The sequence below is a fragment of the Symphodus melops genome, assembly GCF_947650265.1.
Source record: "Symphodus melops genome assembly, chromosome: 16".
NCBI lineage: Eukaryota > Metazoa > Chordata > Actinopteri > Labriformes > Labridae > Symphodus > Symphodus melops.
Genome location: NC_136706.1, coordinates 2,011,644 through 2,039,637, shown reverse-complemented (window position 1 = coordinate 2,039,637; position 27,994 = coordinate 2,011,644). Strand labels below are relative to the sequence as shown.

The 27,994-nt window shown below is 43.7% G+C and overlaps 3 protein-coding genes across 3 annotated transcripts; 1 reads left to right on the top strand and 2 right to left on the bottom strand.

The window, feature by feature from the left end:
* Positions 1-2: 2 nt before the first annotated feature.
* Positions 3-9,453, bottom strand: brap (BRCA1 associated protein). The gene is made up of 13 exons (XM_079364274.1): positions 9,057-9,453; positions 7,950-8,111; positions 7,639-7,861; positions 7,361-7,550; positions 7,048-7,161; positions 6,658-6,806; positions 5,745-5,820; positions 5,511-5,649; positions 4,216-4,325; positions 4,037-4,126; positions 3,832-3,935; positions 1,947-2,086; positions 3-701 (listed from the first exon to the last, which is right to left on the bottom strand). The coding sequence occupies exons 1-13, from the start codon at positions 9,133-9,135 to the stop codon at positions 481-483; spliced, it is 1,797 nt and encodes a 598-aa protein (XP_079220400.1). The 5' UTR covers positions 9,136-9,453; the 3' UTR covers positions 3-480.
* Positions 9,454-11,441: 1,988 nt separating this feature from the next.
* naa25 (N-alpha-acetyltransferase 25, NatB auxiliary subunit) lies at positions 11,442-26,402 on the bottom strand. Its single transcript, XM_079363934.1, has 24 exons — positions 26,289-26,402; positions 24,099-24,184; positions 23,459-23,597; positions 23,253-23,371; positions 23,066-23,140; positions 22,713-22,820; positions 21,462-21,540; positions 20,932-21,043; positions 20,402-20,491; positions 19,788-19,960; positions 19,596-19,708; positions 19,303-19,510; positions 18,450-18,539; positions 18,188-18,368; positions 17,951-18,050; positions 17,715-17,866; positions 17,505-17,630; positions 17,151-17,394; positions 16,656-16,779; positions 16,498-16,563; positions 16,316-16,413; positions 16,114-16,224; positions 15,879-16,019; positions 11,442-13,792 (listed from the first exon to the last, which is right to left on the bottom strand). The coding sequence occupies exons 1-24, from the start codon at positions 26,344-26,346 to the stop codon at positions 13,670-13,672; spliced, it is 2,916 nt and encodes a 971-aa protein (XP_079220060.1). The 5' UTR covers positions 26,347-26,402; the 3' UTR covers positions 11,442-13,669.
* LOC306836720 (uncharacterized protein) lies at positions 14,631-15,440 on the top strand. Its single transcript, XM_079363958.1, has 2 exons — positions 14,631-15,137; positions 15,266-15,440. The coding sequence occupies exons 1-2, from the start codon at positions 14,711-14,713 to the stop codon at positions 15,391-15,393; spliced, it is 555 nt and encodes a 184-aa protein (XP_079220084.1). The 5' UTR covers positions 14,631-14,710; the 3' UTR covers positions 15,394-15,440.
* Positions 26,403-27,994: the final 1,592 nt, after the last annotated feature.

Below are 27,994 nucleotides of genomic sequence, written 5' to 3'. Positions count from 1 at the left end.
GATTCATAATTGTGCTTTAAATAAAAAGATTTTTGTGTACAAGCTTCTCTTCGCTCAGCTCCAACATGACAAAGAAGAAATATAAAGATGTCAAACAGACCGTGATCAAAACTCCTTAAACACGGGAAGTGAACATCATTTGATCAAATAAATACACGTATGATCAAAATAGAAGCTTTTTTTTTTTCCTTTTTTTTTAGAGATTAAGAAAGAGCAGAAAAGATTTACAGATGAAAATATTTAGAAACCACAAAAAACATTTGGTGTCGTTTGCGGCAGAGCAGTCATGTTTTCTACTTCTCCTCTGATTGAGCTACATGAAGGTGAGGAGGGAGACTGTGCAGGTAAATATCGATCTCTCTTCGTCCACTGTCGGCTCTTCTCTTCGGAGTGGATGATGCAGACACACAGCGGTAAACGTCCAAACAAGAGAGGCAGCGCTAAGCTTCTAGCATGTTCCAGTGATTTACGAACCTCCGCCTACTTCCTCTTTCTGCCGCGGCCTCTCCGGCCTCTGACGGAGGAGGGGCCGGCCCCGGCTGAGCCGTCGGACGGGTTCGCTCCGATGTTGATCTGTCCCTCCTGGATTTCGTTGCGGGCCTCCGGCGGGAGATGTTCAATCTGCTGCTGCGTCTCCAGATAAAACATGACGTCTCTCAGCTGCTCCTGAAGCTCCGCGATCGCCGAGTCTTTACGCTCGCCTGGAAGAAAAACACCAGACGACGTTCTTCATAAGAGCAGAAATGATTCTGGTTCTAAACAACATTTGGTCCATAGACCGAAGAGAACATGGACGCGTCCTCTGTGATGTCACCCACTGGTTTTTCAAAGAGGAGTTTTGAAGCCTCACAATGACAGCCGCCATGTTGGAAATGACTTATAATAATGTTCAAGCCCTGTGCAGTGTGAACCAATAAAAACTGAGCTTTTGATACCAAATACCAACGTGTTTATTCTGCTGTGAAAAACTACCTTTTCATTTGGGACCTCATGGGGATCCCTCGGGTTATAGAACAGGCCTCAAGTGGACATTTAAGGAATTGCATCGGCCTTAAACTTTAACATGCACACACGTGACGTGGTATGGTTAGCGTAACTTTTCTTGGGTTTTTCTTCTTGGATTTCTAAAATCTGCAGTCAGGCCGAGACGTGACTGAATTAAAGCACAACCGACTCTTCAGAGAATCACATCAAAGATTACTCAGACTGACTTTACAGCTCAAAAAGCCTCCAAACGTTTGAATCTCTCTGATCAGAAAGTTTGAGTGTCCTTGACCTCGACACAAAGGTCAAACATGAAACGCTCAACAAGGATGATTTGTTGAAACAGACCTCAGAGCTGTAAGTGTAAACCTGACTTCTGTTTCTCCCTCGGGCAAACTACGCTGAAAGATCGGCACGTGTGTGTGCATGTGTGTGTGCACGTGTGTGTGTGCGTGCAACGCAGATGTTCCTCTCATTCCGTTGAAACTGTCTGAAGTCTTGGAAATGAACTTTAAACTGTTTGAACTTGTTCTCACTGAGAGTTTGAGCTGAACATTTTAGATTCATGAAGAAGAAGATATCCTCTACTTCATGTCTCGAAAGGGGGAGTTCAGTTTTACACACACACACGCACACACACACACACACACACACACACAATCGATGATAATAAAAAAAAGATCATCATGTTTATCTTTCGAGTCAGAAAGAGCGGGAGTCTAAAGATTAGAGATGATAAATATTAAATGAGGAATAAAAACCTGAAAATAAAAAACGGCACAAAGGTGAAAAATCTGGATCCAAACATGATTATTTTTGACTCTTATAAAATTTTGTGTGATTTTATTTGATCCTTAACGATGTAGTTTGATTCATTTCCTTCCACGTGTTTCCTGAATGTTTCCCCGTGTATGAAATCAGCAGATTAGACGACAGGCGAGGCGGCGGTCGCTCTCACTCACCGCTCTCTTTTCCTTTGCGCTCCTCGTCTGCGAGCTGAGACTGAAGCTGCGTCTGATTGGCTCTCAGACAGCGGTTCATCTCCTGCTCCTCCTTCAGCTCCTGACTCAGCTTCAACACCCGACTGCTCAGCTGAGTGCACCTGAACACGGAGATAAACAGAGATTTTCTCTTTGACGTGTCCTGACTAATAAAGTTAAAATGAGCTGACGCATATCAGACCCGCCTCGATAATAAAATAACGTGATAACATATTTGCTTTCCTTGTTTTGACAAGTCTCCATCTTCTGGGAAATCGACGCCTACAGCGACTAATGACTTTAACTGGATGCAATCAGGATCACACGGTGGGCACAAAGAGAAGAACTCCTGGAGGAACTTATCCTCATAAATCAAGTCAAGTCCCTCCAGTCTGTAGCTGCATTTTGTGGATGACGTGACTTTTTGTGTGTGTGTGTGTGTGTGTGTGTGTGTGTGTGTGTGTGTGTGTGTGTGTGTGTGTGTGTGTGTGTGTGTGTGTGTGTGTGTGTGTGTGTGTGGGGGGGGTTTGAACCTTGAAAACAGGTTAGCCTCCGTTTATGGCTACGTCTAAATGTGTCACTTTAAAGACGACTATCCAAAGCAGTCAGAGGAGTAGTCAGATATCAGACTCAGGACTCGTCGTTCGTCGACCATCTTGGGAAAGAAGATGCGAGTCGATTTGTCAGGGAGTCCGATGAAGCCGAAATGACTTCCTTTTTCCGTGTGGCGTTGAAATCGCAGACGTAAAGGCCGTCGTTTATCAGCTCGTAACGAACCTCAGAGGAGCAGCATCAGCTCATCTGATGTTACTGATCATGATGCCGACTTGTTGACAGTAAAGTAACGCAGACTGAGACGACTTGTTGACAGTAAAGTAACGCAGACTGTGACGACTTGTTGACAGTAAAGTAACGCAGACTGTGACGACTTGTTGACAGTAAAGTAACGCAGACTGTGACGACTTGTTGACAGTAAAGTAACGCAGACTGAGACGACTTGTTGACAGTAAAGTAACGCAGACTGTGACGACTTGTTGACAGTAAAGTAACGCAGACTGTGACGACTTGTTGACAGTAAAGTAACGCAGACTGTGACGACTTGTTGACAGTAAAGTAACGCAGACTGAGACGACTTGTTGACAGTAAAGTAACGTAGACTGAGACAACTTGTTGACAGTAAAGTAACGCAGACTGTGACGACTTGTTGACAGTAAAGTAACGCAGACTGTGACGACTTGTTGACAGTAAAGTAACTGTGACGACTTGTTGACAGTAAAGTAACTGTGCCGACTTGTTGACAGTAAAGTAACGCAGACTGTGACGACTTGTTGACAGTAAAGTAACGCAGACTGAGACGACTTGTTGACAGTAAAGTAACGCAGACTGTGACGACTTGTTGACAGTAAAGTAACGCAGACTGAGACGACTTGTTGACAGTAAAGTAACGCAGACTGTGACGACTTGTTGACAGTAAAGTAACTGTGACGACTTGTTGACAGTAAAGTAACGCAGACTGAGACGACTTGTTGACAGTAAAGTAACGCAGACTGACGACTTGTTGACAGTAAAGTAACTGTGCCGACTGTGCCGACTTGTTGACAGTAAAGTAACGCAGACTGTGCCGACTTGTTGACAGTAAAGTAACTGTGACGACTTGTTGACAGTAAAGTAACTGTGACGACTTGTTGACAGTAAAGTAACTGTGCCGACTTGTTGACAGTAAAGTAACGCAGACTGTGCCGACTTGTTGACAGTAAAGTAACTGTGACGACTTGTTGACAGTAAAGTAAGGCAGACTGTGACGACTTGTTGACATTTTGGACCGTGTAAAGTTCAGGCTGTGAGATGTAAAGAATCAGAATCTTACTTTTTCTCTAAGCCCTGCTTCTCTTTGCCCATCTCTCCGAAGCGTCTCTCCAGGTTATCGCAGCGCTCCAAAGTCTCCTTGAACTTGGACTTCATGTTGTTTATCTGGAAGAGTTCAAGGACACAAACGAGCGATCAGAAAAAAACAGCACGAAAAAGAAAGAAATGAAACTGATCAGAGACGTGAAGCTCGAGTCATGTTGCACCTCCTCTGCCGTCTCCTTCTCCAGGTGAACGATCTTATTCTCCCAGTAGATCCTCTGAGACTCCAGCTGACTGGTCAGCAGGTACGAGTACTGCGCACACAAACAACTCGTTACAACATCTCTGATTAGCTTTAGCAAAAAAAAAAAAAAAGATGGATAATTATTATTTTTTTATTTACCTCCAGCTGGAGTGCATCGATTTTCTCAGCGTGGCAGGTGTCTCCCTCACACTCGTACTGCACCATCTTCCCATCGGTCTTACTGGCGACCAGCCGGTGAACGTAGTTATCTATGAGCAGACGTGAGTGCACACAGTCGTCATGGAAACACGTCTGGCACAGTCAACTCGGCCTGTTTCTCCGACGATGACGATGGTTTTGTTTGTCTAAATTGGAGCTCAAGAACTGCCGTCAACGTTCTACTTCCTGTCAGCACCTCGGGTCACTTCCTGTCAGCACCTTGGGTCACTTCCTGTCAGCACCTCGGGTCACTTCCTGTCAGCGCCTGTGTGTCCTGACTTAAAGAGCTCATCGTTTCCTCCCTTCTAGATACTCTCTCTCTCTGACGTGCTTCACGTCTGATCAGAGGGTCGACGGTGACGTCTGCAGCCACGTGTGTGACCTTTCCTGTGGCGTTTCTCTGCCCGTGAGCTGAGCGAGCAGCTGAACGTGTGCGGCACTTTAACCAGACAAAGTGGACGGTGTCGTACGTTTCTGGCAGATTAAAACTGGTTTCACAAAATGATTCAGGCTGAAGATTAAAGAACATTAAGTCTTTTATGTTTTCAGGTCCTTAAAGCGGGTCAGAGAAGAGGCGGTCCCATCAGATTTGACCTACATGTCTTACCTGCAGCAGCTGGTTTATCAGGGTTTTTACCTGACAGACCTGAAAACATTTCCAGCGGACTTCTTCCTTCATATCATATGACAATCTTTCCTTTTCGTCTTTCAACAGGATGAAGGCTTCAATTACAGCTTGGTGTTTTTTAAGGTCACCTCACACTGCTCCTGAGATCTCCCTTCAGGGACAACACCCTGTTTCTGTTGTTTCCTCTTGTTGCTGTGCTCATGTTGTTTTGTGCTTTTTTTTAAAAAAAATTCAAAAGCAAATCTAAAAGCTCTCGAGCAGCACTTACAGACTCGCTTCAGTGCAAGATGTTTTCACTTTTCTGTTTTTGCACAATGACAAATCACAACCGTTTAGAAAAACATGGACAAGAAGTCCCCGAAGAGCTTCAGAGGATAAAAATCAAAGCACATGTCCCTGTATGACCTGGGTGTGTAAGCCACCTGCATTAAGAACTTTATAAGATTGATTATCTCTCTAAGTGTCCGGGTACTCGTCTGCCCTCTAGTGGCTCAAGTTGGTTAAAGCACCTGAGCTTTAATTCACTGCAAGAGTCTCGCCTTTTTATCATCATCATCATCATCATCAGCGCCATTCACTGAACACCAAACACAGAGAGCTTGAGTACCTCCTGCGTAGTCCCACACGCGGTGGTTGGTGAGCTGCATGGCGTAGGTGTGCTGCGTTTCCTCAAAGTGCTTGTAGGCATGCCGACTGACGTAGCGACCGCAACCGATGTGGCCGCAGATCAAACAAATCCACAGATTCTACAGAACAACAAAAACAACAACACAGGAAGGCGTCCGTTTAAGAAAAGAAGATCCGGTGTTATAAAGACGATAAAGACGGCGTGTTTCGTTACCTCCTGAACGCCACACTCAAAGCACTTGTTCTCCTCCACTGGTTCTGGTGTTTGACAGTAACGACACACCGGGCACCTGAAAACAGAACACACTCATCTATTGATGCTGTTTGTGGAGCAGAAGAAAAGATGACACACACACACACACACACACACACACACACACACACACACACACACACACACACACACACACACACACACACACACACACACACACACACACACACACACACACACACACACACACACACACACACACACACACACACACACACACACACACACACACAGCGTGCAGAATGAAGCAGAGGAGGGAAGGATCAGGGTTCGAGAGCACGTGACTCAGTGAGAAGGTTTCTATTTAACTGTAAGAAAGAGAAATCCTGTTTTTATTCCTACTCTGGTTTTTCAAACTGTACGAAACAACTTTCAATAATCTGAAAAGTTTGATTGACGGGTGAAACAACCACGCTGTGATGTTTAAGTGTCATAGTACTCTGATGTGAGAGCTGGAGTTGAATTGTAACGTCTGTGTTGTCTGAACTTTTTTAGCCTTTATTTGAAGGGAGATTCATCATGTGGGGAAGTCATGCAGGTAAGAAGCCACAGGTCAGACTTGAACCCGGGCCTCCTGCTGGAGGACGACAGCCTCCGTACGCGGGGCTAGAGCTCGCCGCGTGACGCTCTTACATACATGTGGCAGGTAAGATGATGGTTCATTATTCTCATAAAGTCACAGCAGGCTGGTAGAAGGGAGGTTTTAGGCTCTGAAAAAAGCGACTCCCTAATTTAATGAGAGTTTAAATGTGAAGCGCTGGAGATATTTCATTGGCTGGAGGAGTCAGAGATTTCTCACAAGGCTCGTACAGAACAGTGCGAGCATTCATTCACGCGTGTCCGTTGGACTCACGAGGCGTCCTCCCAGCGCTGCAGACACTGGCTGTGGAAGCTGTGGTTGCACAGAGTGGTGAGGATGCCGTTAACCGATTCGTCCATCCTCTCCAGGCACACGGTGCACTTAGGCAGCTCGGTCAGCTCCATCACCGGCAGACTGGCTCCCTAAGGGGGGTCAGAGACAGGAAACTATGAGTGTTAGGTTACAACCGCCATCCCACACTGCAGAACTACCCAATACACTGATTAAATTTTAATTCATTAAATTGATGATTTGGGGATTTTAAATGTTGTTTCTTTAAATCGGAAGCAAATTTAAAGCAGAAAACCAAAAGATTCAGTTCACATGTGAATATTAAGAGGAACATAATATATATTATAAAGACAAATGATGATGATGATTGACCTCTTCTGACTTTATGACCTCTGCACGCTCTACATAAACCAGTTGACACACCGCTTCCTCGATGGAGTTGAACTGGCGGCCATTACACGCCGTGTAGAAACTGTCTGCGTCTGCCTGAACAAAACACAAAGAGGGGAAAAAAAAAAAAGACCCAAAGTCACTTAAAGACAAACTCTGATTCCTGAAACATCCACATGTGCATGACCAAGACTCCACAGTTTTAAATTAGCATTAAATTAGCATCACATTAAAGGAACTGGAAGCCTAAAATACTTTGACATAATGCTGTTAAATAAAAGTGCAGAGATCCTACCTGTTTACAGAACTTAATCAGAACCATGTACTGGTTCGGCGTAGAGTCCCGTATGATCTTCATGTGCTCCATGACATCATTAAAGGGCGCCAGAAGCTTCATGAGGTCGTGGCTGGTCATGGTCGCGGGGACGGTGAGGATGCACACCATCGCGCTGCGTCGCACGTCCTCCGTCAGCGACGTCATTTTACTGCGACAAATTCACAGCCGATGTTAAGAGTCGAGATTAAAACGCTGAAGCGGCCGACGGCGACGAAGCGCGTCAAGCTGAGACTCACTTGGTTTTGTAGAGGTGCATGATACCGTGGATGATCTCCACGGACGGGTTCCCGCTGAAGAAGGAGATCTGGTCCGGGAGCTGTTTGGATGGCGAGTCTGGAGCGGCTTCTGTCTTCTCGCCGCAGTCCTGTGCGCCCTCGGTGACCGCCGAACGGTCGGCTTCGGCCTGAGGGTCGCCGTTCTGATCAGCTGAAGCACCAGACTCTTCACCTCCACCTTTATCTGGAGTGAAGAGACAAATACTGTGTATTTAAAGACATACAGTATGTAAGATGATCACTCTCCATCTTATCATGAAGCGTGCACTCACCTGGGCTGGGCTCAAACGTTTCTATCACCATGTCTCCCATCGTTCTGCTGCCAATGTGCTGGTGCAGAACAGTCGCTCTCTCCAGATCAGTCTTTCCACCCAGAGTGTGTTTGGCTAAACCCAGAGCTTTCTCCTGCAGTTCCTCCTCTGACATGCCGTCGACTGAACACGGGACAAACAGAGATTGAGAACTGTGAGAGTGAGCTTTAAAGAGGACATATCATACCCACCTTTTCAAACCTTTTGTATTCAGATTACATAATTTACATCTGGAATGACCTACACAAACACAACAGTGGACATCATGTTCCTCACACCTTATTATATATATTTTTTTACATACTTTATTAATCCCTCGAGGGGAAATTCGGTTTTTTCACTCTGTCTAATGAACACACACAGGCCGAGATACACACTCATGCACAAACATTAATGCATGTCTAGTGACATGCATGTCTAGTGACATGCATTAATGGAGAGGTCTCAGAGTGAGGGAGGCTGCCCACAGCGAGCGCCCCAGAGCAGTTTTTGGGGTTCGGTGCCTTGCTCAGGGGCACCTCGGCAGTGCTCAGGAAATGGACTGGCACCTCTCCAGCTACCAGACCAGTTTCTGGACTTGGTCCGTGCCGGGACTTGAACCAGCGACCCTCCGGTTCCCAACCCAAGTCCCTACAGACTGAGCTACTGCCGCCCCTATTATAAATTTAGGTATTTATATGAGGTACTAAGTTAAAAATAGTTTTTGTTTTGTTTTTGTTACTCTGACTCTAGTTGTGTAACTGATGTTGTTAAACCTGCAGAGGCATTCCTGCAGATTCACAGGTGTTGTCTTCATTTTGTTGCCATGTCAGTGGACTTGGTGCACAGCAATTTCAGAAATTCTAGACGTTTCTAAACGTCACATGGGGAGCACGTTTAAAATGGGGCATTTTTTTCTGCCTTGTGAGACTTATACAGACGTCAAAGAAAAGACAGGGTGGATTTGTGTCACAGTTTGTAGATCAGATTACCCAAATATAAGTTTAAAAACTCTGTAAAAGGTGATTCATTTATTTTTTTAAACAATATGTCCCCTTTAATGTTGGATGACTAGACGTTTAAACTCACCAGCTGAGTACTGGAAACCTTGTGGAGAAGGAGACTGGTCGGCTAGTTCCAGACGGATAACAACCAGAGACACACTCATGAGTTATTCAAGCAGACGGACACTTTCACTAAAAACAACAAAAAAAACAACAAAAACAAACAACGGTGACAGCTAGCTACAACAAGCTAACACGTCCAGCAAGCTAACGGCTAACTTCCTAGTGTCTCAATGACGTCAAAACACCACCAGTGCATACGTCATACTCTTTCCTGTCTTCCTCGACCATTAACACAAACATTACATTTATGTTTTATAATCTAATGCACTGAAACTGTCCAAGACTGGGGCCAGTTATCCACCAGCTGTTCTAGCTTGCTGCTTCTTCTTCGTGTGTAAAATGAAGCAGGACTCAAAGAGCTGAGATGTGTTGCCGCCCCCCTCAGGAATCATGTGAGTACTGCATGCTGTTGTCTTCCAGAGTGATGATGTCAAACTTTGTAGTGGTTTTCCAGAGGTGCTGTTTCTCTTCAGGCAGGTCAGGCACCTTGTTTGGGGGCCCCTGGCAAAGGACCAAGGTTGGATTTGAACCCACAGCTGCAGCTTCACTCTGTAGCTTCTGTACATGCGGACCGGGCGGCATAAAAGACCAGGGGTCTCCAAGCCTTTTTTTTGCGCGAGCCAAAATTGTTGTGTTAGAATCATTCACGGGCAACAAGTTTTTTTTTTTTTTTTTTTGTTCAATAATTTTTTCAATTAATTTTCTGGAACCGTTTGTATTTCGACCTCAACAAAAATAATGTAAATACACAATAAACTATTAAAGTTAGAAACTATTTATTTATTTATTTTTTGGAAAATGAGGAAGACTTTGTAGATCAAAATCAAAAGGGTCGCAAAAGAAACCCTTTAGTAAAAGGAAATGAAATTTGTTCATCTTTATCCGTTTTTCTCAGAATCAAATCTGTACTTTAGATGCCTCTATGAAATATAGTTATATTTTGCAGAACAGGGACGTTTTTCACTTCAGCTCTAAGATGTTGAATAAAGAGGTGAAGACACTTCACAACCAAACTCGCACATTTGCACGTTTTTTTTATTTATTTTATTTAAAAAAAGCTTTGACATTCCAGTGTTTCTGTTTTCCATTTTCTAACAAAAAGAGGTTTTGTGAGATGACACTCCAGATTGTCAACCATTAATGTGAACCTCAACAACACAAACGTCATCTCAGTGGGTCCATTCAAACAGAAAGGTGAATCGAATCTTCAAAAAAAAAAAAAAAAAAGGAAAAAAAAAAAGGAGAAACGCCATTTATGATGATTATTAGCAGGTGTGTGACTGTACACGAGACTAACAGGGAGGGAGGGGTCACCATGTATTCACATGTTCACATTGCTGCCAAATTAATTAATAATAAAAAAAAGGTTAAACTGCACGCTAGCTGCAGCATCCATCAGTGCTCCTGTGTAACATCTGAAAACTAGCTCGTTTGTCTCTGGGTAGAAGCTTCTTTCACAACAGCAGAAGATGCTGACTGTTTTCAAAAACGTCACTAAACTACAGCTGGTGAGATTGTTGAGCATGGAGGTGCAGAAAAAAACCCCAAACAAGAACACAGGACAAATCTCAATATACCTACAGCAGCTGCTTTCAAAAACACACTACTTTCCTCTTTTACACTGTACTGCAAAAAAAAAAAAAAAAAAAAAGCTGCTTCAAGTTTATTTACAATTAGGTCCAATGTTCGCTAATGACAAACAAAAAGAGATGTATCTGCCAATATAGGCTGTGAATAACTGTACAATCAGATCAAGGTGAGAGGAGACACAATCTTCTGAATGTCTAGATTGAACTATTGCACGCCGAAACATGCACGTTAGCATCCGGCAAGTTGTAATAATGTTTGCATTTCTCGTTGTGTCTCTTCACAGAGGAGCATCTGTTAAAAAGTCGATTCATACCGAGGCAGCACATACCATTTGTTCTACGACCACTTCATCATTCAGTCGGTTACGTGTGTTGTTAATTAAGAGGCGGGGGGAAAAAAAGCTCAGTGGTGTCTTCATATTGCTTCATTTATAAAACAGTCGAAAATCTAAAGATTCTTCTTTTACACAGAAGAGCAGCATGTCCACACGTTTAAAGGAGCTGAAGGAGAAACTGTTGGAGATTTGAATTGTCTTCAGGACAGACTAATGCATTAAATAACCGGTTGATGCAGCTCCTTATATACTACAAGCACTTTTTGCACACTGCTGGAAAGAAAACAATGCCTCTGGTCTTATATTTGAACCTTTTTAGCCATCTAAAAATGGAAGAAAAAAAAAAGTTTTGGTGCCACTCCTGTGGATTACTTCAGCCAGCAGCAATGACCTGGTTGTAGTGGCCTCAACATAATCCTCAAGTTTTTTTTGTTTTAACCAACTAAACACATTTTTATTCTCGGTGTCTGACAACATTTAAAAAAAATATCCCTACAAAAACAGACCTTTTTCTTTTTTTAAGAAAATAGTGTTTCTTTTCATGTAAGAAACTAACCACTAACACATCTCTGCAAAGCCACCAGACTCCATTGACAAAAACACTCATTTTAGCACAGGCGTTGTTGCTCTGCCTTTGCTTGTTCTCTATACAGTGATACTTTTGTGAGTTTCCAGTTTTGAATGATTCATTATGATCAAACGACATTTATGTCACCCACAATTTACGCAGACAAATGCAAAGCAATCACATGGATAAGCAACGAGCGTGTGGGAACAACCGCTTTCTGCAAAGTAAAACTCCTGTTTATGTCGAAGGAGTTTGGTGGCTTTACACATGAACAGATTCTGGCTTTCAAAATGGATCTTACTCTTCCAGAAAAAGTAAATTATCTTTCTGTAATATTGTCAGAAATCGACCCAGTTCCTTTCTAGTATTGTGCTTACAATGGAGGCAGCTTTGAGCTAGAAACAGCCTTTACATCGTTCTTCTAGTAGCTACCAGACTCCATTCACAAAAACACTCGTTTAGCCGGCACAGCACAGCTCCTCGTCCTGATATCGTCCAGTGCCGTTTTGTGACTTTTTGATTTTAGATGGTTAATTATGATTTAACACTACATTATTTTTAGGGGCGACAAGTCCATGTCATGAGGCTGTGGTCTTTGAGGAAGCAGCCTGGATTCAAGTCCAACCTGTGAATCCTTCTTCTCAAATTGTTCTCAACTCTCTCTCTCTCTCTCTCTCTCTCTCTCTGTCATCTGCTGTCCTGACGCTCTCATAATGTAAAAATATGCAAAGCATTTTTCACAACAAAAAAAGAAGACGAGCCACGACGCACTCTGTGAGGTACAATATCTGTTTCGATTTTTTGTCAATGACATTTAAAAGCTTTGAAGAGAGCAATTTGATGGCTTCAAGAAAAAGCTCCTTCTCTTTGGGGATTCTTTCTGAAATGTTGTCAGACACTTAAAATATCAATCTGAGCCCGTCAGTGGAAAAACACAAGTGGAAGCTCTTCAGTCAGGAATATTTATAGCTCAGCTGAAGCAATCGACGGGAGCAGTTCAAGACTTACTGATCGAGTTAAACTGGACAAGTGGAAAAGATAACATTCCCCTTTTAACATGGTCACAACTAAGCGTTGGTGTGAGTCCAGGTTGATCTGGGTTTGCGTTGGAACTATCCGATTCCAAGCAACACGTCTACTAGAGAGAAAAAGAAAGAAAAGAAAGAGAAAAACAAACAGTGGCAGATTATTCAAAAAGTCCTTGTCATTATTAAGCTCATCTCACCACTGCTCTTTGTAATACTGCAACTAGGGGGGAGGGGGGGTCCACTTTCAGTACCAAAGAAACACACAAGATACATAAAGCAAAAAGCAAAAAAAAAAAAAAAAAAAAAAAAAAAAGACCAAATAATGAATGAAGGAAACTTCAGTCTGCAGAGATCCGTCCGTCCGTCACTTTGAGGTGAACTTGCGCCTGCTCGGTTTTTGACACAGAGAAACAGCTGGAAAAGATGCACATATCAAAGTTCCTCCTTAGTGTTAACAGTTCAGATGTTTGTGTGCGTCTGTGTACGTGTGTGTGTGTGTGTGTGTGTGATTGTCCACAGAAAAAAAAAAAAAAAAGCAGTTGCAGAACCAACAGAATAGTGGTATATTGTGACGTATATTCTCACTTAGTCCGAGGAGTTGCTCTTTACTTTGTACAATAATTTATTAGATAACTTCATCTAGAACTGCGTATTCATTCTGCCTAATTTGCTCTATTTTTATGTGTCATTTTTAAAATGAAGCGTCTCTGTTCCCCCCTTGGGGTTTTTTTTGTGTGTATATCTGCTGTATAAATTCACGAGTTTACTTACAAGCTTCGTGTGCTATAAGAGTTGCAAATGTTCCAGAGGTGTTTGTTGAAGAACTTAAAAAAAAGAAGAGGAGGAGGAGGAGGAGGAGGAGGTCGGAGATCACAAACGCTGAGTGATGCCGGAGAGGAAGGAGGTCAGAAACGACGGTGTGCCCGGGCGGGTGGAGTCAGGGGGAGGGGCTCTGGGGTTAGCTGGTGAGCTGACAGACTGTGGAGCAGGGCGCTAAGGGGGTGATGGAGTGGGGGGGGGTATAGTCGTCTTTATTTTGGGGGGTGTGATGGTGTTCAGATCTTGAGGCTCTTTAAAGTCTCTGCTCTCTTCTTGAGAAGGTCTCCCACCTCCTGTAAAGAGCGCAGGTAACTGCTCTGCACCTTGTCCATAGCAGCCTTCATAAACGACGCTTCATCCTGAAACACATAAATAAATAAAGAAATCTATAAATCTTGCATGATGTGACAAAAACATTCTGACGAGGCGGCTGCTGCCAAACGAGATGAAAGAAAACTTTCCACGTCGCTCACTGTTCAAAACACAAATGACTCTTGTGACCGTGAAAGTGCGATCGCGACACGTGGCCAAGCAGCCGGCCTTACAGTCATTAAAGGTTAAAAGAAAGGGGTGCGTCGAGACATCAAAGTTTGATGGTGCAAAGTGGCCACGGCCTTTAACGAAATAACGAGCACAACGAGAGATCTTCAACACGTCCAGAACACACTGACACTGAGTTCACGGTGATCGGATAAACACTTTTATAGGAGTTCGTTCAAATAGCTAACCTGCGAAAAAGGAATTTCAGCCATTTTTCTTGCATTAAAAAAAAATATGGCGGACTTCCTGTCGGGTTGTGACTATGGCTGGATCTCAAGTCCTTTATTTGCAGTCTTATTTATTATCTTCAGAAATGTTTAGATTCTAATCCATCATTTTCAGTATCCTGACACATAAATATCTGTGTTTATAAAATACAGAGGCTAGGATGAGTCAAAACTGTATTATAAGAATAACAAATAATAAATAGACAATTAAAAATGAAATTGTAGAAATTGTCCTTTTGGTTATGAGTAGCTTCTTCCTCTGGTTGCCAGGCAACCGCCACACTGAAAAGGGGGATTCCAAAATATGTCCTGATGCTGTTATTTGTAATATTTAGGTCACTTATTAAGAACACACAGACACGTGTGGGAGATTTCAAAAGTACACAAACTGCAGTGATGACGTTGCTGTGAGGACCGAGGTCTTTAAAACGGTTGCTATGACAACAGCAGGTTAAAAGAGACAACTGGAGCTTCTAATTCAGAAACAAACTAATCGTCCGACAGAGTAAGATGGAGACAGCACTCGCACCCTGCAGGTCAGAGGACAGTGACAGGCAGCCGAGAGACTGCGAGCTGGAGAAGGACGCTCTGAAGAAGCTGAAGAAGAAGCTGCAAGTTTCTACAGATACTAGTCTACCCGATCTGGAGGAGAAGTTGAATCAGATGGAGACAGACGTGAAGATGGAGCTAGAAGATGTTCTGCATAATCAGGAGAAGCTGAACCTTCGTGCAATGTACACATGCTATCTGAAGATCAGTGTGGAGGATCTGAAGGAAGACGTGAGCAATCAGACGCTGCGAGTCGATTTTCTGCAGAAACTGCTGCAGGCGGCGCCTTGTGAAGAGTCCATGAGCAAAGTGAAGGAGCTTGTGAAGCTGCTGGAGACAGACGCAAACTTTAAGATGCAGCAAATTGATTATCTGCACCAGATAACAGGTAACTTTTAAATCCTTTTATATTCTTCCTTAGATTAATTTGATTTGAATTATTACTTGAATAAATTTTCTGTTTTAATAATTTCAGTGATTTTTAACTTTTTTATTTTATTTTTTTCACCGTTCAAGGACAACGAGTGGAACCCGCAAGCCAGGCCAATAAGGTGACGACCATGCCGGGCGAGCTCCAGATAGAGCAGGAGGACAAGACGTCCAGAAGAAACTCTCCAGAGCACGACGACAACATGATTGAATAAAACACCATGCACATAAGATGAACTCTGTTTGCTTGTGTTTTAACCGAGTGTGTGATCATGATCATTCGATCCAACTTTATTTGTTCAGCACTTTATAACAACCACAGCTGACCAAAGTGCTGTAGAGAAGAATAAATAGATTAAAGCCCAAAGCCCCCTGTGCATGTCGGGGTGTGTTCCGACCGCGACACGTGGCCAAGCAGCAGGCCTTACAGTTCGATTTGTGTAAAAGTCAAGGTTTGACGGTACGCCGTGGCCACGCCCTTTCACTAAATAACGTGCGGAGCACAACGGGAGATCTTCGACATGTCTAGCTGACCTTCGCACTGGTCAGCTTCGGGCCCTAAAAAAACACCAAACATACAATCTCGAAGTGCTAGAAATCAGATTTGGAGGTGCAATGTGAAGAAGGCCGAGGTTTGCTTTGGGTTTCACGCTGGGGCTCAAGGGTGACACCTGTTGGATCTACGTGTCTGCACACTGACCTGTGGGAATTCTTCCAAGCTTAAACTGGCCAGTTTAAGGGCTGTTATGCTCGTCTCCTGCTCCTTTATATACTCCAGACTCTGGGTGAGCAGGTCCTGCAAGCTCCCCGTCAGCTCCTGGAAGCCGCACACCACCACCGGCTGCACATCAAAAAGGAGAGATAGCAGAGAAGCTCTGAGATGAAATCAAGAAACACTGCGTCTCTACTGGATGAGAGTCGGATTGAAGTTGTACCAGAGCTGTGTTTGCATCCTTTTTCTTCTTCTTCTTCTTCTGTAGACTCGTCTTCAGCGGTCGGAGGATCTTCGCACAGTTACTCGCCATCCACAAGGCTATGCACATTGTCTGAAACATACATTTCAACGTTTCAACTTCACCACCGACGACACAGCGCAGGTTCAAAATGATCAGCGTTACGTGGAAGCAGACGTCTCACCTCAACAAAGAAGATTAGCTTTTCTAATAAGGAGGGCTCTGTTTTTAATTTGCCCTCTTTCATTTCCAATAAATCCCCTTTGCATTTATTCAGAATTTCTGCAGAGACAAAAAGAAGGCAACGTGAAGCGAGCCCCGCTCAGAGTCAAACCTTCAGCTGCGCACACCCAGCTGCTTCCTCACCTTGAAGCTGAACTACTAACGATTTGAAACTGTTACAGATCTGGTTTTGAAGCTCCGACGACTCATCTGAGAAGATCAAATAAAAACAAACAGGTGAGTGTTGCAGGATTCTGGTGACAGACTTCTGATCTGCATTAGTGACTGCAGTGTGTTCTCACCTAATCCAACAGACTCCAGATCCTGCAGGTGCACAGACAGCTGGAAGGCTGCAGCCTGACACTGACAGCTCCCACTGGACAGAGCGGCGGCCAGGCGAGTGGAGGGGGGGCCCAGGAATGGATACTGAAACACACGCACACACATCAGTGCAGGACTTTACTCCAGCATTACAATCAGGAGTCATAAGTCAAAGATCTTCCTACATCTCATATTCGGTAGACACGTTTGGAAGTTTAGAAAAAAAATTTGCCCAAAAAGGTGAGCTAAAAAAAAAAAAAAGCTTTAATGGTGTGCATTCTGAACATGCAAGTCAAAGACAAATTTCTGAATTTTAAAAATCAACAGCTCATTTTCTATTCTTAAAATTCTTTTCATAATGCTATTTCGTAACTTTGATCGTCTAGACTTTTTAACCCTGTATTAAAAGAAGTGTAACAATGGTGGCACTTTTCCCTGATTATTATTCGTCTTTTGACATCAGTATTAAAACATACCTGCGTGCGTTTTTCTGCTGACTCAGCGGCCGTTTGCAGCGTCTGGTTGAGCTGGGCGAGCAGGCCGCTGAGGATCGACGTCTTGTCTCCGACTCCGTTCTGGTTTGAAACCTCAGAGTTCTGCTGCGATGTTGCGTGTCCCTGCGAGGGCAACGAGGCGAGGAGGCGGAGCGTGAGAGAGCGTATCCTCAGCCACACTGACTCCTCCTCCAGAGACTGACGCCGGTGCTCCTCGGTCAGCTGTCTGGAGAATAGAAAAGAGAAAAGGAACATACACGACAGGAGTATGCATTAATAACGTAATAATGCAGAGTCCTTTCCTTCTGTTTAAGTGATAAAAAGAAAATAAGAAACCTGTCTTTAGGGTCCCAGCAGGTAAAAACGGTCAGGTCTCTGTTGTCCCTCATGTTGTCCCAGGGGATGTCATCCTCCTCCGCAGACAGAGACATGGCCTTCACGCTCTCGTCCAGACTCAACAAGCTGAACAGAAAACATCTAAAATCAAGAACTCCACAGAAACAAGAATACAGAAACTCGTCCTGTGGAGCTGGAGGGTATTCTCACATGTCGGCCTCGAGGAACAGGTCCAGCAGCATCCTCTCCGTACGGACCTGAGCAAAGTGCAGCGATTGGTTCAGCCTGTTCCTGAGAGCAATGAACTCTGGGATTTTCTCAAACGCTCCGTACTTATACGCCTGGATGATATACTCTGAGGTCTGCAGGGAAGACACGGTGAACATCGTATGAACAGTGTGTTGAATCGATCACATGATGAACTCACAGAGTGACGCTGGACTTACATCTTTCTGGTTGGAGTGGAAAAACCTGAGGGAGAAGTTACAGGACTGGGAGGCTGCAGCAAACTGACCCAACGACTCGGCGTAACGAGTTAATAAAAATCTGAAAACGGGAAAAAAAAAGATCACTCGAATTTGCTGGCTGGACTTATTTTCTTGGTTTCTGGGAAATGTGTCTTTGAGTCAGATGCATCAGTTGAAGGTGATCAATAAGTAGAAGGTCCTCGTCTCTGTACTGACCCTATGGTGTCGTGTTGAACGTGTTTGGCGTCCAGGCTGGAGTAAAGGTCCACGACGGGCTCGAAGGCTCCCAGGTGACAGTAGAGGAGCAGCAGCAGCAGCTTGAACTGAGCGTTTGAGGCGCTGTGAGACAGACCCTCCTGCAGGACGCCCAGACCCTGCCACACCATGTTCTCATCCCCTACACACACACACACACACACGTTACTAAACGTATAGGGTAACGTTGAACAAATCTGCGGCGAGAGAGCGAAACACTGACCGGTCTCCTTCCATAAGTCGATGTAAACATGAGCCGCCATGAGACAATACATGTCGGAGAACTGCAGCTCCGTCTTCAGAGCTGTCGTCCCTGTTTCAGACAAACACAACAAAACATCCACTCTTCAGTCGTGTTTATAAAAAGAGCGAGCACTGTCCGAGCTGCACAATCACGTCGGTCTGCCGTTCACGCAGGGTTTTAAAATCTGACCACCACTCAGAGAAATGACTTTCATAACCTCCGCCTCCGAACAAAACGCCGACGCCTGCCGACCTTTTACACAAACTCTGAAACACAACTTCTGTAACGTCTCAAAAAGGAACAGACTTCAGTTTGTGAAATCATAAAAGTCCTAACTCTTCAAAAGACGCCTTTCATGTCTCAAGCCGAGTAGAACTGATTTACTGAGGGCATCAGCAGGGACCTGAGGTGACGGGGAATTAGTTACTGTTTTAGAGAGCTGTGTGTGTTATTAAAATCACATTCAGCGGCTCACAGTGTTTTACCAGGAAGTCGCCCATTTAAAAGTCACATCCCAGTCAATCTGAGGGGCCAGTGAACAAGATGAAACCGCATGTAAAGCATCATGAGGACTGACAGGGTGTCTGAATGGAAGTCAACACATATTTAACACATTCTTTAAGATGGATGAAAGAATTTGAGCTTGCAGTTTCATCTCATTCTTTTCTGGTCACATGGTAATGACACATGGTAACGGATAAAGTCCTTTATTCATTCCACTTGCACGAGTTAACGACACAGTTTTACGCCTCTTTGCTCATCTTCTAACTCTGAACAAAACTTTCACACAGAACATTCGGAGAAAGCAGTAAAAAAAAAAAAGTCTTCTTACCAAACTTGAGGCCGTGACGATAGTGAGCCTTGAGCTCCGAGATGAGCCGCAGCTTCCCGTCCACGTCGAGAGAGTGATGCAGGCCGAGCGCCCGACTCAGCTGACACACGCACAGATGTCTCTGCAGCGCCTTGATGTCGTCTGGGAATGCGAATCCGTCATCTCCTTGCTCGCCCAGAGGAACCGCTTCGCTCAGCCGGTTTATGAACTAAACAGAACATGAAGACGCAGTGTTCAAGGGCAACACGTGTCACATTAAAAAAAATAAATCAAGCTCTCTAAGTCTGCGTTACCTGAACGTGCTGATCAGGAGAGAGCAGGTGCAGGTAGAGTTTGAGGTCGGTGATGCAGCAGGGTTTGTCCCCAAACTTCCCAAAGAACTGCACCATCAGCTCGAAAGGATCACCTGAAATATTCAAAAGGTCAAGCATCCAGAAAGGAGCCACAAATGAAGGCTCAAGCAGAGGTCTGAGTCTTTTCTTTACCGAGCAGGCTTTCTTCAGGACATCCCCGTTCTCTCAGTCTGTGCATCAGTTCAAGTCGAGCTAAATACGGTCCTCTCAGCGCGCGAGAGTCTTTGCCGTCTTCTCCTTTGATTCTCTCCTCCACAAACCTCACGACTTCAGCCACGGTGTGATGAACTGACCCCTCCGAGCAGCTGCAGAAAGACAGACACAGATGAATGATGGTTGGATCTCTTTTGTCCCTCTCTGTCCTCCAAAGTCAAGCCGACAGGAGCTCGCCAACTTCAAGCGGCGTCAGCAGGCACGAGGTGTTTTCAAACGAGGTCATCAGTCCTGTTAATAATGAGCTCACCCAGCAGTGCTACACGCGAGTCTGGGTTTTTCATCAGGCAGTGGCAATTTCTAAAAATCAGGAACCTCACCAGAAACTCCTCAAACATGAATTTATCTCTTCTCCAAGAATGGCTTCTCATCCAATCATACACAGAGTTTGGCGGGAGCAAGGTGGATGAGAGGGCGAGGTTCAGAGAGAAGGAGGCGGAGACAACCAAACTCCGGGGACGTCTCATTTTATCAGACTTCCTCCCTCCAATTGAAAGCTCAGCTGAGCTCCAACAGAAAAGCGCTGTACTCACTGTTCTCCGTCTTCAGGCGGGCTCCACGACTGATCGATCAGGTGGAAGAGAGAGTCAAAGTAGGACGGGTAGAACTGCCAATCATCAGGACTGCAGACAGAAACAGACCGGTTAGTGACAGTGAATCTTCACTTCCACATAAAGTCTCCGTGTTCCACCTGGAGTTTTCTCCGGGCAGGAAAGCGCTGGCTGTGCGCTGAAGCGTCACGTATGTCCCGTCTCTATGACAACGGCCGCTGTATAACCGACACGGCTCTGTTAACTTTCTTTAAGTTAAAATGGTTTTTACCCCGGCAGACACGAAGCAAGGAGTCGTGCGCACAAGACACAATCTGAAGGCGGCATAAGTAGGAGGAAGATCAAACATTCGGAAAGGGCGCTGGTGACATGAAAAGCGCCTTTTCAAAAAATTTAAAGGAGCAGAAACTCAATGGGTGCTCTATTTTATTTTTTCAGTGAGTTTTTCCAAGTAAAAAAATAAAATAAAAATAAATAAATATATATATATTCTCTCAATCATTTCCACTGACTTTTTGAGCAGCAGCTTGTGGGCTAAGGCGTTACACTCGGGCCAGCGCTGTAGTCTCTGGTAGAGCATCATACATTTGCTTTCTCTGCTCTGCAGCTCACTGGTCAGCTTCTCTGTGGGAAGATACAGAAACATAAACACATATTCATCATCAGGTATCAGACCCATCTTACACAGATGACAGACATGAGGGAATTCCTTGCCGTTTGCTGATCTCAGTGATTGCTCAGTTTTTATGAGCAGCGCCTGTTCTGTCTAAATGTTTGTACAACACCCGTTTCTTCTCTTTTCTCCTGAATCCAAAATAAAAACTAAAGGCGGGTGTGTGTTTCCCCCCCAACGTTAAATAATGAAGGTGAGGGTGGTTTCAAGCTTCATCAGACGGCATCGTCCGACAGTTAACAGAATAATTCCTCCTGATGAATTCAGACTTCTGGGATGTATTTCTTGTGAAGGTTCGTGTCGCAGTAACGATGAAGCAGCCCGACTTTGAGGCTTTAAAAAAAGAAGCATACACACAGATGAACGTACCCCCAAGCGGGCCCCTGATCACCTCAAGAGCCTCGACACATTTCCCCAAACGCTCCAGAATCATAAAATACAACTGCACCTGCAGAAACACAGAGAGAGAACGCGTGTGTTAATAAAGTGCCCACTTCCTGTTTGTTAAGAATCAGAGTCGATCCGCCGCGTAATCCTCCATATGAGAAAATATTTTGCTCAGGAAATGATGTGTTTTATAAAGCGAAGGCTGGATTGGGGTGGATGAATCCGGTGACACAGGAGAGTCACTGAGAGGTGATTTGTAAATGTGGAAACGCAGGGTGAGTTTGTACGACTGCATCTACAGTACGAAGTGTCCTCTGCAGTTTGTCTGCTCATGTCTCACTTCCTGCTCGGCTGCAGGACAGGGATAAATTCCCGACGAGTGAAAACAAGTGGAGATGCTGGCGGTTATCAGAAGAACGTCCGCTGTCAGAGAGAAGCTCAAAATGAAAAGAATGTGACAGCTTCATCAGAAGCGAGAACACAGACGGGGAATTTACATGGTGAATTTCACGTTTGAAGGATGACGTCTCGCACTCGCTCCTCTGACAGAATCAGTGAGGTTGGGCCAAAATACTTCATTTCTTTCTTTATAGAAATCTTAAATTTGATCTAAAACTTTGTCTTTCTGAATGTTGAAACTTTAAATTTCATGATCTGTATCTATTCATTTTAATTCATTCCTGGTGCATCTTTTAGGACTATTGGAGGAACTTTTTCTCATCCAAAACAAGAATGAAAGAGTGTCATCCTGGCCTCTGTAATTAAACCTCCTTCATTGTAAACAAAGCAGGCAATCAATGAAAGTACACATCAGTCCTCCAAAAAAAAAAAAAAAAAAAAAAAAACAGGAATCCAACACTCAATCCAAGATTTAAAAATGTGGTTTTCGAAAACCTTTAAGACTTCTTTTCCAGGTTTTGTGTGGAAGTCCAGCAGTGCTTGAATTGCCTACACGTTCCATGATGCATTGCACAGCTGTATTCTCTGAGGCTGTTTACACCTTTCATGAACATCTGTCCTCTTGATCCGGTAACGATGCAAACTGAAAACCAAACCGAAGCGCTTCGCTCAACCGATTCATCTGTTCAGATTTCACGCATCTAAAAAAAGATATCTGCTGATGCATCGCTCCCCATTATCCATATCCTAATCTGCCCCAATAATCCCATATTCCCGGGCCCTAATCCTTTCATCTGACAGAAAACCTTCAGAGTCTCGGTCCACGTCTCTTACCTCTGCTTCAGCTTCAATCTTCTCCTCTTTGACCATTTTCTCCACCATGCGTTCAGCGAGAGGCAGGAACATCGTTTGGGCCAGTTTTTCATCTTGTGCTGAGATGGCCTGAACGGAAGCACGAGGCACAGGAAGTTATTACCAGAATCCTTTCAAAAGGCAGGGTTGGTCCTTTTCTCCACACACACACACTTTGGAAGAGGATATTAATCACTCATGTGTTCCAAAAAAGGAGCGAAGAGAGGCTTTTAACGGAGCACGGAAGGAATGCTACTTTCATAATCATGCCACAATAATAATACTAGAATGAACAACCCTGCCTTTAACTATAGAGACACTAAATAGACTCATACCTGCATCACCAGACTCATGACAGACCAGAAATAATACGGGTTCTTGGGGACGATTTTATACAACGCCATTCCTGCCTGTGAAAAGGAGAAGACATAATCATAACAACGAAGAGGATGTTGAGAAATGTGTGTCCTTTAATTTACCAATGACACACCAAGCCGTCCATGATGGGATGTTTGGACTCACCTGCTGCATCTTCTTGTACTCGCCGACACGAGCGTACGCCATGAAGAGGTGAGAGTGATACTCCTCGCTGAGAGGAACCTTCTTCACTGCAGCTTCGTAGAGCTTAGTGACCAGCTCGGCTGCAAACGACACGCGCAAACTGATCAGGCACGCACCAATCTCAGGACATGAACACGGTACATTTGTGTGTTTGCATTTGTACTCACGACGATGCATCTCCCTGTACAGTATCGTCAGCGCCTGTAGCGAGTTGTCATCGGTGGGCTCCAGAGTGGCCACCTCCTGCGCCAGAGTGAACGCTTCATCCTGCTTCCCGGTCCTCTGAAGACCGATCGCCTTGAGGACCTGAGAGGAGACAGAAGATCATGAAAACAAAAAGAGAACAGCCTGACTTTACCAGAAAATGAAATTCACACACATTTTACCGCCAAGTGGATGTCTGAAGGAGAACTTTTCACAGTTTTATCCAAGTGTGATGTTTTTTTTCAACACCCAATTATTTAAAGCATTTTGAATTAACAGGGTTTTTTTTGTCTTACAATTTGCTCACAGATACCCCACACAACATCCTCATACTTTGAAGAGTCAATTTTTGGGCAGCATCTAAAACTGATGTGATCCTTTAAGGCAGAGTCAGTGGCTTTTTCCTGAGAAATATTACAACAGTACACAGAGTGATGCAGAAGGTGAGAAACGTTCCAAAAGCGCGAGAATGTCAAGAGCTACATCGGTGCAGTTGGGAGTGTTTGGTATGCAGTGGTTCCTAAAAAGATGCCAGCGAGAGAAAAAGGCTGCACAAACAAATAAACAACACTCGGAGGGAGAAATGGTTCCTTAGTCACCCACCTTGGCACAGTGCAGGTCCTTATGTTTCTTCAGCAGTTTGTCCGCCTGCTGTATTGCCATCTTATTGTTGCCATTATCGAGATAATCTGGGGGGAAAACAACAACAACAACGTTAACACAGTGACGGCTGGGATTTAAAAAAGTGACATGCATAAGCAGAAACTTTCCCAGAGGAATGAAACGCTTCAATGTTTTTAACCACACGGACTAACGTGTGATTTATGTCCCACGGATGAACTGAGCAGGTTGTGCTTGCAGCCTTTTAACATTTCTGATCCAGTTGAGTTGAAAAAAAAAAGAAGAAGCCAATATTGGTTGTTTGTTGCCAAGGTAACGAACAGATATCAATGTCAACAGGATCTTTTGTTTTGCAGACCACATCAACAGCAGGTTGTAGAAGGATTCGTTCAACATGACATCATTATTATTTATGGCCTGCCTATCTTTTTTTAAGGGCGGCTGGTGGTCGATGTTGAAGTGCGTGCATGCAGTCACAAACAGAGACACCTCAGTGTTCAGCCTCTTCAGGACAGCTGGATGCCAAATTTAACTGTGCCAGACGCCGCACTGTGTGGTTATGTCATGTCTATTCTCTCTCTGTGTGTTCAAACGGTTATCACAGAAAAATCAAACGACAACGACCGACCCCGACAGAAACCAAAAGGAACAACTGACACAAACAAAGATCCATTCAGGAGGTTTCAGGCTTTGTTCAGCAACTCTGAAACTACAATTAGAAAAGAAGAAGGGACTTTAGCTGAACCACAAAGAGCCTCTGCATGGTGGCTAAAATGAGGGCTGGGCAATAAATCGAAAACCGATGTTCAGAACCTCTGATCGACTTAATCTCGCCCATGTCGATTATTTTCCAATCCATGACATGGAAGCAAGGTCTGTAATTTGGACACTAACACAACCAACATGATGCAATACTTAATGGAATCACCTAATAGAAAACATGATAGAACGATAGATACTTTATTGATCCCGATGGAAATTCAAGGCATCCCATAGCACTATGCAGGACACAAGATATTAGTTACAATAAAAAAAAACCTATATAGTAAACCCTAAACAAGATTTAATGACTTATAATAAACAACTTACAAATTAAACCAGTGTAATTAAAAGTAGACTAACACTTATACACATTAAAAGTTCAAAACACATTGACAAGCAGGTTAGCAGCTCCTGAATGAATCTCTCTACAGTCTTCATTTGTCTCCAATCTCATTTTGTAAAATAAATCATGACAGAATCGTGTCGTATCGTGGGTTTAGGGAATAGTTTAATCTCTACCATGAACTCTTTAAAAACGTGATTTAGTTGTCTCATAGGTACAAACCTGTCTGCTTCAACAGAAATAGCATAAAACATAGTAAATAGATAAGACATAATAATTAGATTATAAAACATAATTATATTATTTTAACAGCTTTAAAATAGTCAGCAATTCTAGTATAGTCAAGTGTTTAAAAGTTAAGTTGTTAAAGAGTAAACTAACTGACAGTTGTTTTCAGTTATTTAGCCGTTAGTGACAGCTCCACAGATGCTAGCTCGTTAGCTACAGGAGATAGCATGAAGCATTGTCCTTACACTGTGATTGTACATGATGCTAGCTTGGTGCTAACCGTGATAAATACAGTCGGCTCAAGGGTTTTAAACCAGACGTACAGAGACAGCCACCTTATCAATATATCGACCCCGAAGGCACACAATCTGAATATTTCCACAACTTTCTGTTAAAGCGCGTGCACAGTTTTGAAGCATGCCCATTGACTGGACATGCTAGTTGACACGTTAGCATGCTAGCTAGCTGTCAAATATCGACCGTGAGCAGAGGAGAGAGAAGACTTTAGAGACTGAGCCGAGCCGGACCGGACCGGACAGGACCACGGGGGAAAAACGCCAACGCCAAACCACCATATAGACTGTGCAAAGGTTTGACAAGCTGCCCCCCTCCTCCATGCAGAGACCCAGGCAGAAGTGTCCCGACCCGGCGAAGTGACAGGCCGGGTAAGGTGCACTGTCATCGGGCGCTGCAGGCAGCAGAGTCCGTGGTCTGAAGCTGGAGGGGCCGCATCGCTGCCCGACCCCCCCTACTTTAAACACATACACTCGTATAGAGCACAGCTATGTTCACCAAACAAACAAACACTCATAAATATAAAACTCTCCATTGAGTCGTACCGTAAATAGGTCTGAGTCTCCTGTCGTTGGGATCCTGCACATGGCCTCTCGCCGCCATGGTTGAGTTTACCTGCTGGGTAAATGTCCACGCATGCGCATTCCCGAGCTGTTTCCAGGAGCGATTAAAGGATTTTTTTTTTCTTTGTGCACGCGCAGCAGCAGCAGGCTGTTATGATCCATCCATGAGTTTAAAATATAATATGCACATCAATACAACACACAGCCATGTTAGTGGACGGGAGAGGATTAGGGAGCAAGATTTTTTTTTAATCGAGACTGAAATCGAGATTGTTGTGATATTTTTATTTTTTTAAATAAAACCCGTGAGATATTGTTTTTTTTTTCTTTAAAAATGTCGAGTTAATTCTCGACATCTTATTAAAAAAAAAGGCATTTTAATTCTATCCCTGACATGTTTCCTTAATTTCGCCATTTCAACTTTCTTTGTCTTCTTTATATTCTTACTTACTTTCATAATTATATTTTGACTTTATTCCCAAAATGTGTTTTTTTTTTCTTAACATTTCGACTTTTTCCTCAAAGGGTCAAATGGAAGCAAAAATCTTCCTCCCATTATTATTCCTAATCCTCTTCCATTGCTTGTTTTCTATCACATTGAGTCCATTAACTTTGCAAACAAATATTTGATGAAGTGTTTCAATGAAACACAATAACATATTTTTGTATTTCATTTCATTATTGTAAAATACCAAAATATGTATTCCATTACGGTCTCTTCGTACCTGCTAAAATATCATGTTGCATTTCCAGAAGTGACTTGTCACAGAACCTTTTCTACTCAAGAACAATGTGAGATATTTTCATAAATACTTTAATGTTTGTATTTCCCCTCACTGCAACTTAAAGGAAAATATTAAAACTATTGATCCACCAGAGCTTGAGTCACTCATCAATTATTCAGATAGGAACTACATGCATTATCAATGGTTAAATATAAAGTGGTAACCCTCTTTCTCCATGTCCAACATGCTCACATTTTTATTTTTTCAGACTAAAGATAATCCCAAATCCTGAGTGTATAAATATCTCAGTGTTTGCAATCAATTTATGGGAGATGATGTACCTCCTCGTCTCCTTGGTGGCATCAGTGGGGATTCCTGTCTATCCAAGGATCCGATTCATGCAAGGCCCTCCAACCAGATCTCATTACCGTCATGTCCAAAGTGTCAACAAGGACAATGACTCATCTTTCTCTGTCCTATAGACATAATTCTTTATTTTTATTGTTCGACTTCATCGAAAAACGTGTGTTTTCACAGCAACATTTATCAGTGGAAGACAGTGAGTGCCATCAGATGGTGACCCCTAAGGGAGGTTTCCGACTGTCGCTACTAAAAATTGACATTTTGGGCCATTGCTTTTGTTTAGGTTTGTGAGTCCCCAGGGGCCCCTTACTGATCTGGGGCCCCAAGCACTTGCCTGCCTAGCCTGTTGAAGCAGCACCTGAGTGGCATCCAACTAGAATCTTGTGTATTTGCCTTTTTATTTAAAAAAAAAATGAATTTGCTTTGCCCTTGCATTAACAGCTCCTGTGGGTCAATTGTGACTCCTTCTCCAGACACTCGACGGTGATGAACCGTCTCTTTTAAACAACTCACACTTGGTTTGTCTCAGTTTGATGCCATGTTCTCTCATACGGCTTAGTGCTTGTTTGAGGTAGTTTACGTGACCTTCAAAACTGGTTG

Excerpts from the sequence above, each read along its gene's own strand:
- brap (XM_079364274.1), bottom strand. The coding sequence starts at position 9,135 with ATGAGTGTGTCTCTGGTTGTTATCCGTCTGGAACTAGCCGACCAGTCT. Across the intron at positions 8,112-9,056 it reads AGGTTTCCAGTACTCAGCTG|TCGACGGCATGTCAGAGGAG; the intron begins GTGAGTTTAAAC and ends TCCCGTGTTCAG. Across the intron at positions 2,087-3,831 it reads AAGCAGGGCTTAGAGAAAAA|GTGCACTCAGCTGAGCAGTC; the intron begins GTAAGATTCTGA and ends CTCCGTGTTCAG.
- LOC306836720 (XM_079363958.1), top strand. The coding sequence starts at position 14,711 with ATGGAGACAGCACTCGCACCCTGCAGGTCAGAGGACAGTGACAGGCAG. Across the intron at positions 15,138-15,265 it reads TTATCTGCACCAGATAACAG|GACAACGAGTGGAACCCGCA; the intron begins GTAACTTTTAAA and ends TCACCGTTCAAG.
- naa25 (XM_079363934.1), bottom strand. The coding sequence starts at position 26,346 with ATGGCGGCGAGAGGCCATGTGCAGGATCCCAACGACAGGAGACTCAGA. Across the intron at positions 16,414-16,497 it reads GTTAGTAGTTCAGCTTCAAG|AAATTCTGAATAAATGCAAA; the intron begins GTGAGGAAGCAG and ends TTGTCTCTGCAG. Across the intron at positions 13,793-15,878 it reads GCTTGGAAGAATTCCCACAG|GATGAAGCGTCGTTTATGAA; the intron begins GTCAGTGTGCAG and ends TATGTGTTTCAG.